The sequence below is a fragment of the Cariama cristata genome, unplaced genomic scaffold (genome assembly GCF_000690535.1).
Source record: "Cariama cristata isolate BGI_N322 unplaced genomic scaffold, ASM69053v1 scaffold15641, whole genome shotgun sequence".
NCBI lineage: Eukaryota > Metazoa > Chordata > Aves > Cariamiformes > Cariamidae > Cariama > Cariama cristata.
Window position 1 is genome coordinate 31,459 of NW_009601127.1, and position 11,258 is coordinate 42,716.

General features: G+C 37.4%; 1 protein-coding gene across 1 annotated transcript in view; it reads right to left on the reverse strand.

The window, feature by feature from the left end:
* TEX11 (testis expressed 11) overlaps window positions 1-11,245 on the reverse strand; it is a gene marked incomplete at its 5' end in the record, with an annotated part of 33,637 nt that extends 22,392 nt beyond the window's left edge. Inside the window, 9 exons of the mRNA XM_009710340.1 lie at window positions 130-225; window positions 1,047-1,104; window positions 2,603-2,688; window positions 5,262-5,342; window positions 6,806-6,925; window positions 7,008-7,088; window positions 7,556-7,635; window positions 8,842-8,926; window positions 11,126-11,245. Coding sequence (XP_009708642.1) covers window positions 130-225; window positions 1,047-1,104; window positions 2,603-2,688; window positions 5,262-5,342; window positions 6,806-6,925; window positions 7,008-7,088; window positions 7,556-7,635; window positions 8,842-8,926; window positions 11,126-11,245 — 807 coding nt within the window. The remainder of the gene's footprint in view (window positions 1-129; window positions 226-1,046; window positions 1,105-2,602; window positions 2,689-5,261; window positions 5,343-6,805; window positions 6,926-7,007; window positions 7,089-7,555; window positions 7,636-8,841; window positions 8,927-11,125) is intronic.
* Between the last annotated feature and the right edge of the window lie 13 nt (window positions 11,246-11,258).

Consider the following 11,258-nt stretch of genomic DNA (forward strand, 5'->3'; position numbering starts at 1 on the left):
GCAAAGCAAACACAACTCTGTCTGATGTCAAGGATAACACACCAGTGATTAATATGGTCCATGTTATTATGTTAATAAATGCTTGAGTTTTGACTATTGCACACCATAAATACAGTAACACATTACTACCTGATTTGCCAAGCTTACAGCTTTCAATGCCTTGTCAAGATACATATTGCAATCCCACTCAAAATAGGCTGTAGCTAACAATCGCAGCACTTTAGCCTGGAAAGAAAAACAAACCGGAAGTTTAAATACCATCTGAAGAGCCAAAAAACCCCAGCCAGACATGAACATGCATATAAATACAAAAGACTTAAAATTCAAGGTCATGAAAAATAAAAGCTCTTTGACTCAAAAGAATGCCTGCCTGGTATCAGACATATAAAGTGATCGCTCAGTTCTGAAGCATATCCAGTCTTCAGCACTGCAATTCACACAGGACATGAATCAACTAGAATTCAGAGAAGAACAAAGGGGTAGCAAGGAAAATCAGAGATCTGGAAAAAAACGAATGAAAGAAGAAATTGAAGGAAGAGGAGGTACAAATTTCACTGATAGAAAAAAAACAACAACATAAAAACAGACATGATAATGGCTTTCAAATATATAAGTGATTTATATAAAGAGGAAGAGATTGCAATCTTCTCCATATCCACTGTGGGTAGTAAAAGGAGTAATAGGCTTATCAATGAGACAGACAAACATCTATCAGAAATGACACAGATCTAACTGATGATACCTTGAAAGAGGGGAAAGGGAAGAAGAGATGGCCTTTCAGAGTCTACTTCAGTCTTACTTTCTACAATTTAATTTCTGTGAAATAGTAGATTCAAATGTGATTTAAGGGCACCCATCAGTGACTGAACTCAGACTGATGCTCATAGCAAGTGAACTCGCAACTTTGCCAAACTTCATAGCAGACAGTACTAAAGAGGAGGTCAAAGAATCACTGGTCAGGTTTGGCACAGCAGAGGCAGACGATACAGTGCAGTCAGTTTAACAAAATCCTCCTATTCGTAAACAGAAATTTCTCTATTTCTTACCTGCATTTCTTTGCCAACAGAATATTTCATGTCCATCTTCCCAATGTCATAACTCTGGCTATCAATGATAAGTGAAAGTTAGAATTAAATGGGATGACAGAGATAAATTCAGTCAGTCTTCTGATATGTGCAAGACTCCTTTCCCACTTCTTAACCAGTTAAATACACATAAATATATACATAATACACATAAATCACACAAACCAATTTCAGTACTCACTCTTACTAGAGAACAGAAAATTTTGTTTTCTTTCTAAATCCTCACATTAAAAATTGTCCTCAATCACTTTCTTAAACCTGTTGCATCATCTTCTGTAACATCTTCATTCAAACTTTTCAGCAGGCTTTATCAGTTTTAACCATAGGGGTTTTGAAGAAGCAAGTGTTCTCATTCTCATCTGACATATAATATAGTCATACACCAAAGTTATACATGACGTGGTCTCAAGATCACAGCAAATCAACAGCAGAGACAGCAACTGAACCTGAGAGTCATCATTCCCCACTCTTTTTCTAAAAGTTAAATGACAGTGCAAAGGACCACCCAGGAGAAAACGCAGTGGTAATTCCACAAAAACCAGATTCGATTGCAAATGCTGTGAATGAAGAACTATTAGAAAGAAAAACAGTAACTGGGCATTTGTTTCCTAATCTAATATATTCTCAGTATAGGGAAATCTTAACCCACTAGATGGAGCTACATCTCTTTCTCCAGATAATTATTTGCACTTCGCAAAGGTTTATTTCCTCCTCAAATTTTGTCATCAGGACTCACTATTTAATTTTCCACAAGGATAAAATATAAAATAATCTCCAAAGTACCAGCTGTAATTAATTCTAAGCATTTCTACAAATCCTCTTTGACAACATATCAAATTCAAAATAGTTATGGTCATATATGTTGCCATTCATTTTCTTCTATTTAAAAGAAAAAGAAGAAATAATAACAAATTTTCTGAGCTGAGGCTGTGACCTTGGCATGACGATACTCTTCCGGATAGCCCACATTTTTCCTTCCTTACTAGTACAACATTACTTATTTGGATCCTACCCAAACCATCTCCAACTATTCCTTTTTCACCTTCATGTTCGTGTCTCTCATCAGTCAAGGACTTGCTCTCAATGAAGTACTTCCTTTATGAGAAATTCAAATACTGTTTAAAACAAATCCATTTAAAACCAGTCAGAAGAATCAGTCTACTCTTTTCCAAAGTTTTCAAATCCCTTCACTATCATTTATGAATGATACAAGAACTAGGAACAGCCTCTTCATAAAAATAATCTCTTTGGAAGAAATGTTAGGGAGAGAATTGACAAGAACCATTGAAAGAAAACTTTCATCCTAATGACATGAAAATCAATGTGGAAAGCAGACATAAACATAACGCAACAGTAAGACAGTCACTAAGTATCTGCTCAGCTAATCTGGTTCAGCTGAAATCTTGTACTGTCACATTTTTAATTAAACCCCTACTTGCCCTTGCTCCTCCCTCTCCTTCACACATATTTTTACAAGTCAAAAGCAGGATTTTATTTTGTTTGCCTTTGCACATTACCTCAACCAGAAGGAGCTCTGGTCGTACCTCTTCCATTCATAAGTTTCCACTCCAAAATTGTAACAGAGGATTGACAGGTAACAGGTCTGCAATAAAAGACTCCTGCTTCTGTAACGTTCTTGTAGAAACATCATTAGATCTATGGCACTCCAGTTTCATGTTCTTTAAAATGCATTTTACTTAAAAGATACATTCACTGTTACCACTTCTGACCTTATACAAGGGGATATTGAACACGACTAAAATGGAATCGTAATTGTGTGGGAAAGTGAAGTATCATTTAACCAGTCCAGGACATGCAAAACAGTGGGATTCTAGAAACATATGAGGTAGAATAGTTCCTCAAGAAATCACACTGAAAGCACTGGAATTGTATAAAGTAAACAACAAAAATTAAAACTTCAGAGAAAAAATTGGAATATCACAACTTCATTTTTAAAAACGACAAAAAAGTTTTACATAGTTAAGTGAATAGGACTCTACCTCTTCCACAGTAGGTTTCTTCCCAGCATGTCTCTTTGGGGTTAAAAAAGGATCATCCACATTACAAGTTTTAGGAGAAAACTGTTTTTGAATGGTTGGTTATTCACAGCACTGTTGCTTTCTGCTTTATCACTCAGCCCTGAAAATGTCTGTTCATAACAACTTGTCTTTCCTTCGAAATGATTTGCAGCTGTCATATATGTCATCCAAAGAAGAGGCAGAAAAGTCATTTTATATTGAAATGATTTGCAGCTGTCATATGTCATTCAAAGAAGAGGCAGAAAAGTCATTTTATATGCTAACAGGTTGCCAATATTTACACCCATTTTGCCTCTGCAGTAACTTTCTTTTCCAAGTATAAGTGATGTTTCTTGCAAGTGGCTACAGATTTCAAATCCTCAGGCAAGAATGAGAGAGGTAGCACAACACCTTGGTTCAAATTTATTGTTTATCTTATTGCAATCCAGAGACAAAAGCACAGATTCAGTATGCACGAACAAAAAAAAGATCACTCTCAGATGGGAAACCCTTATTTTTTGCAAGTTATTTGTGAATGTTTTCTTTCCAGAACAGTAAGCTTACTCTATTGAGAGGGTTTCATGCAGTGTTTAGCATAACACTGTAGGCATAGTGTGGCATACCCAGTCATTTACTTGCATGCTTGGAAAAGAAGTACTTCAAAGGATAATTAAAATACCATTTCAGCAAATGACCATGTTTCAGGCGTCAAGTGTAACACTAAATATCCCCATAAACCTGACACCTCTCTGAACAACAAGTGTTTGGAACAAATCTGGCATTTCACTTTGTAGGGCAAAAGTTTCCAGTTATGGTTAATAGACCACTGATGATCCACAAGCTGCAAAACCTCTCCACCTGATCTGTGGTACCATACATTACCGTAATGCACCAATCTCCTTTTGATACCCTGGAAGTGCTCTTTGGTACAACAGGAGCCTGGAAGAATTAAGGACTGACAGCCACCTAGAGATCCAAAAGTTTCGAAGCCACTCAGCAATCACTAGCTCTTTCCTTTTGTCTCATTGTTTAAATATCACTCTCTAAACCAGAAGTAAATTGTTATCTCTTATGATCAGAAACCTTATCCTTGTCTGAATACAGGTTTGTGAAGAGCATTCATCATGAGAAGTTTAATATTATTTAATGGAGGAGTTCAAGTGGAAAGCATGAAATTAATTTTAAATGAAATGAGGAACAGTAATGCAAAGATCCCAGTAAGCATTTTTAACAATTCATAGTGAGAAGCTCTAGTCTTCGGATTCAAATCAAAGCTATATCCCTGCAACTGACTTAGTCACTCAGATGCTTCAAACAAGGCCTGCAGATTACAAAAATCAATTCAAAATTGGTTAGAGTTCAATTAGTTAAAAATCTAATTAAACTCTAACCGTATTTCCCATATTTCCCTTTCAGAATTTACATCTACCCCTTTGAATTTTATTACCTGTAACACAGAGACAGGAACAAAATGTTTCCTAAATACTGGGAAAACACTGAAGTAAGCAAATGAAAATAAATGTGGGGAAGTTTATTCTGATATAAACACATTAGACTTTTATCTTTGCAAACAAAGAACTAGTCTGCACACGCTAGAGATTGCTTTCTCTGGACATTGTTCTGTGGTACAAGAACTACAAAAAACATAGTTTAGTGCAATGGGAGGCCTCCATTCATAGCTCTACAGCTTCATGAAGATTAGTACTGAGGGCAGTGATAGACTTGCGTATCAAAAACTTAGTAACTCAGTTCTTCTCTTGTCCCATCTGTCTCCAGACAAAAGTTCACATGGGTACAAGTGAAGAAGCAATATACAAGATCAAGATGTAAAATGCAGCTGGTTCTGTAGAAAAGTAAGCGTCATATTCAATTTATAAATCTTTTTGCCTTGTTTGCTGATTTGTCTTCTCTCATTCTTTAGGAAGAGTCCATCATTCTATTTTCAAAAAAAAAAAAAAATGAACTTGAAAGAAACAACCTGCTGTTTCCATGCAAAAATTTTAGTAAGAAAATCTCAAAGAAGCAACCAACCACAGAAGCGATACACAGTTCAGAGTACTTTTCAAAATGTTATATGGTATACATCATTCTATAACATATAGAGAGGAAAGCAGAGTTTCAAAGTTTGGAATGATAAAGAAGGGATGATTTCACTTACCTCTTTTGGTAATTTCATCAACATATCTTTGCAGCGCTGTACGCACATCACTGCTTTCTGAAAATCCCCTTGAGCAACTGCCTAAGAAAGCAGTGGAGGATGCCAACAAACTGTTAGCGAGCAACTGGTCTTTAAAATTCATTGAAAGGCTGATTCTCTAAAATAAGACTCGGGCTTTTCACATTCAGTAAAGCTAGGTTTGGAATTAGGTATCTGTCCTTACAGTCCCTACAATAATTCCCTGTATTTCTATATATTGCCAGATGACAAAGACATTCAGAAAAACACTGCAGTCCTTAGGTAGCGTACAAAGGTCAGATGCATGAGGCAAGTTCATTCAGATGTTAAGACGAGACAACAGTTCAGCAAATCTTAAACCACCTCTCCAATAATTCAAGGTCCTCTTTCGTCTCCATGATCAAATTAAAAATTTTGGCCACTGTTTTAGACTGTTTAGGTGTCAGTGGTGTTATGAACAAATGCAGGCAACTACATTTTCTCATACTTACACTCATTTGTCTGTAATATTCTACAGCATTGATAAAGTAATCAGAAACTTCAGTCAGACACAACAATGCCCCACAAAACTTAAGATTTCTAAATTACACACTTCAAATTATTGTAATTTGTGTTGTTGATCCCCTAGAAAATCTTCAGCACTTTTTCAGACTTCCCTCGTATTCTTGTATTGCGCTAGTCTTTTTTTTTAAATTATCACCATGATTCTTACCTCACTGCATGATGCCACACATTGAGACTTTAAAGAAAATATCAAACACCATGGAACTCACTATTTCCAGCTCTTGTAATTTTATACTGATTCTCCCACTGTTTAAAGCTTTCATATGTGGAAAGCAGCATGTATGCGGTCAAGGAAGAGAGGGCATTCATGTATAGAAAGATGTCTGGTCTGATGGCATGTAACATTGATACCTTTGATGATGTTCATGAGTTTACCGAGTCACGAAAGTTGTAAGTTACAGAAGACTTTGCACATGTGGCTTGTAATATCTACTTGTTAGATACAAACCTTGGCTATCTGCAGCCATGATGAGTACTACCTTCATATACTTTCAATCAGCCTAGCTGTAAATACTAGCACAATATGATCAGCGTTCCAAAGTGACTAGTCCTGCTGTGTACATGGTACATGACCGCAGTTTGGGGGACCCAGGCTCTACATCAGTCCTATCTCCCTTCTTCAATCAAGCACAAGACACCTTTGGAACGGACACATTTATGATTCAGAAAGGCAGCTGTTTGTTTTATAAACAGTCATGCTAGCCAAATCATAGAGCAACAAATCTGAACTAGAAGATAGAAACACCACAGCAGAAATGACTGTGATAAATTAGGTAAATTAAAAATCATTAAATGATTGCAACACTGAATGCAAACATGAGATCTGCTATCTTACATCTAAGTGAAGGTAATACATCCCTCAGCAAGTTTTCAATGCCAAGCATTCATACATCTAATAACTGGGTCAGAGTTTCCCTCTATACCCTTAGTGACTTATAAGGAAAACTGGGAAGAACACATACTGATTCAGCCTGATAAGAGAGTACTTTGAAGAGGTTCTTCTCCACATCAGCTTTGTGTACACGGATATCTGCTTCACCATCGCTCCCCTTAAGTAACTTCGCATACAGTTTTTCTATACTCTGGAAAATAAAGTGTAGGCATCACCCATGGAACTTACAAACAGGTGTGTTTATAAGAAATTAAAACTGGAAAAGAACTCACAGCCATGGCAATCTCTAGAAATCCATCAGCAACATCAGCTTTTCCAATATCTATCCATCCTTTCCCAGTTTTCATAGACATCTGAAGGAGAAAGTAAGTGCTTTCTGAAAATATACTCCCTTTCAAAAAAAGGAATGTTAGATCTCATCTCATTGATGCACATATCTAACACAGGAGAGGGGTATTCCAGCTCATCAATTTCTGACAAGCGCCTCTCACGTCTGAATGAAGTCCTTAAGACTTAGATGCAGCATAAGACTTATGGTGCCCTACTAGACAATATAATAAGATACTGAAATAAATGAATATGCTGCTCATATAACATTTTACCATATGACAAAGATGTGATGCTAACCACACTATCCAGAAATTCCTAACTGCACTGGCTCAGCAAGGTACTCCTGTGATAACACAGGTGCCCCTTCAGCGTGTATATTGCCCAGAACTACAGGTACATCTCACTCCCTTTCCACAGCAATCATACGAGGGTTTGAAGGTTTCCCTTGGTGATCAATCGTACTTCATTGCTCACCCACCATTAGCCTTACCAAAATCTCTCTTCGAATAGTTCCCTCCGGAGGATCACTGCCTTCACAAAGGCACACCAGTCTGCAAGCAACAAACCGTACTACAAGAAAACAGTGCAGATATTCGTAAGTTCCTTTTTCTCTCTTTTTTTTTCCCCCAGAAAGACAGGCTCTGCCATATCTGAAAGACTGCTTGCCATTTTAAATTACAAGACAGAAAAATTTGAAAGTTTCAGGAGTCAATGCAGTCTGAATTTCAGCCAAGCTGCTTACAACTGCATTTAGGTAGTACAAAAAAAAAAAGAAAGATATTCTCATCAAAATACCCATTAAAAACTTTAGAGAGAGTTTAAGTTAAATACATGGTATTCAAAGACTTAATTACATTGCAGGTGCTTACAGCAACATGTCTTGAGAGCCTCAAAACAGCCTTCAGCAAAATCAGGAAATGAAGTTTAATAATCTTTACGTTTTCAAAGTAAAATGCAAAAGTATTTTCAGGCCTTCCTTATACATCAGGGATGGAAACGACACCACTTAATGTATTTAAAATAGCCTCTCCCTGGCCCTTCAGCTGTGATACATGATCTGAGAACATTATGCTCTACAATTACTACTTATTTTGTGTACACTTACCCTTTTCCCTTTACCTGATATAATTTATATGATGCAGATTACACATAATTTTGACTATAAACCCTCAAGACAAAAATGTAGGCCAGATATTGCAACCCTGCAGAACCACATAAAGAACAGGTTGAGGGAAAAGACCAAAAGCTCACTTCTGCTTTCCCTCAGCCCTGTTCCTGGATCCAAGCAAACTCACCAGCTGTGTACCTGGCTAAAGTAGGGAAGCAAAATGAGGATTTAGAGTTTTTCTGTATGTAAACATTGATGAGATTTGTTTCTTTAATGTAACTATCTCACTTCATATAAATTAAGTGATCAGCAGTCTAAAATTTACATCTATGTTATTTCCGTACATTTTTTTATTAAAACCATAGCATTAGAAGGCAAATTACAGCTTCCTTTGGTCACACCACCTCTATACTGATGCTCTGGCATGGAAAGGGGGAGGGATAAGAATGCCCACACTGATTCTGTGTCACAAGATCACTATTACACCAGGATGCTCCTTCCTGAACTGTTTATACAAGCCCAGCTGTGTATTTTCCTCTGTCTACACCCTATCTGCAAAGATCCAAACAAATCTACAGCACTATGTACATGCCTGTCCACAGACAGTTTTTCCTTTTCGCGCTACAGCACACAAAACACTTTTAGAAAGGTACAGAACACATACGCACGTTTAGCTCTTTGTTCATCATTGACAACTGAACTGATGTGTTTGGTCACAGTCCAGTTCCAAAGGCTTATTGCACCCTCTTCAACCTGAGAAAGAGAATTCCATTAGATTTAATCTTGGCCTGGATTTGGGCCACATTGAAATTTACTACTGGAAAAGGAACCATCTTTCATGTGTATCACAGTAATGACCTGTACACGTTTGTGCAACTTACTTTTACGTGGGAGTTAAAGGTGTGTTTTCCATGAAACTGTTCCATGATCCCACATGGAGATCTGGGATAGTGACCTGAAAACCTGCATGCTGAATGGACCACACAGCTAAAAGTACGGATCATTCTTTTCTATAGATCCATCATTTCAGAAGAATTGTAAGCAGCTCGCAGGAAGCACATACTCTTTTCATAAGTATATTTCGTAAGATACATTTAGTCTTTTTATAAAAGACTATTTCACATCATCTAAAAACATGAGAGCACTTCTAAGATGAAGCAAGGTAAGAAAGAACATGGCTGTGTAAATCCAAGGCTGACAAGACCTGAAACTAAAAAGAACTAATCAAATCATATGACCAATAGCACATCTATGTCACATCATCCATCAGTGTCTTCAGCGCCAATTTGAAATTACGCATAATAGCGAATTCTGTAACTGGTGGACTTCAAACATTCAAATATGCTCCTCAACACATCCCATTAATCTGTCATACTACTGAAATGTCCTAACCTATGTTTCTATCAAGTCCTTTTCCAAACTTAGCAAAACATGATCTCACTTATCCTGTCCATCTGGGATGAACTTTTCTCACAAACACTCATAGATACATAACTTGTGCAACAGCACATCACCATGTCCAAAATATAACTGATTCACTGGCAGCTTTCAGAACACACTACGTACATTTTAAACAGATGTTGAAAAATTTGAAGGGATTGGAAAAGAGCTGTAAGAATTGTATCAGGTTTGAAAATACTATCTACAGTAAGGCTTCAGCTCTTTTGCCTGCCAAAAAGAAAACTAAGTAGTTTAATTATTTTAAATACCTACATCGGGAAACTTCTGATATTAGCAAACAAAGAAGAAAGGCTACTGACTGTATACAACTGTTAAAAAGATGATGCAGTCCTACATAAAGGCAATAAGCTCCTTTAACAATCCACCTTAAAGGGTTGTACTTTCCATCACTTCAATCCTAGTTTCCGTGGCAGATCTTGCCTGCAAATACGTTCTTGACTAACTAGGAGATATTTTATGGCCCCTTTTATTGAAGAGATAAGATTACAAATCAATGATGTCTCCTTTCCATAAAATAATTTAGACCAACTGATTTAGGAAGACCCAAGGGATACCAGCTTTATGCTCCTGTATTTCTTTACATACTGCACTAAACATACTTTCTGTTTTGACACTTGCAAACCTATCTTGTTCCTTGTCACAAATCTAGGACTTCTGAAATCAGTCTTCCTTAGATGATAATCGCTATGAGTTACATCTCTCTTCAAAATATAACTTTGGAGGAAAAGGTTGAACAGTATCTCAGTTGGTCTTGTTCTTATTCCAGATTCATGTGTTACTCATCAGATTTCCTTCTGAAAAATGCCTTTTAAAGTAGGCATTTACTACTTTTTAAGTAGTCATCTAGAAGAAATACACAGAAGGCAAAAAAACTAAAATTAAAAACATTATAAATAACATAATTCACTTTTATAATGTATGAAAACAAGTACTTCCCACTCTAATATTATGTGTTGGGTTTACCAGGCAGTCAAAACAACATGCTTGCTTCTTTGCTCCTTCTTCAAATATCTGCTATCATTATCAGAATCCACATACAGCATAAGGACATCTGTTCTGACCCAGTACCAAACTGTTAATCCATCAGCACTCTTAAGTTTGCATTTTTACTTGAAATCGCAAATAGTTACTCCTAGAAAACCGAAATAATAAAAACTTTAACATCACTTAAGATACCAGTAACTTTTCCCATTACAATGCATGCTTTCACATTTCGGATCAACATTTTGTATCGGTTTTTAAATGTAGTATTTTCCACTTTATTTTGGACTTTCATTCTATTGGGCTAAAAGATGAAAAAATAAAACTGTTTTGTTTACATTCCAATATCGCTAAACGTTTAGCTTCACCGCAGAAGCAGGTGCTCGCAGCGCTGCCGGGACCGCAGCCACCCACCTGGGCCAGCGCTGCCGTGTGGTGCGAAGCACACGAAACCCCCACTTCTTCAGGCAGGCTGGAGAGCGGCTCCGGGCCGGGAGGCCGGAGCTCTACCTCAGCCACGCTCCCATCCTCCTCAGAGATGCTCCCCACCGCCTGGAAGAGCTCCTCGGTGAGGGCGGCGACGCGGGACGGAGCCTCCTCCCTCAGCAGCTCCCGCACCAGCCCTGTTAGCCAGGACGAGAGG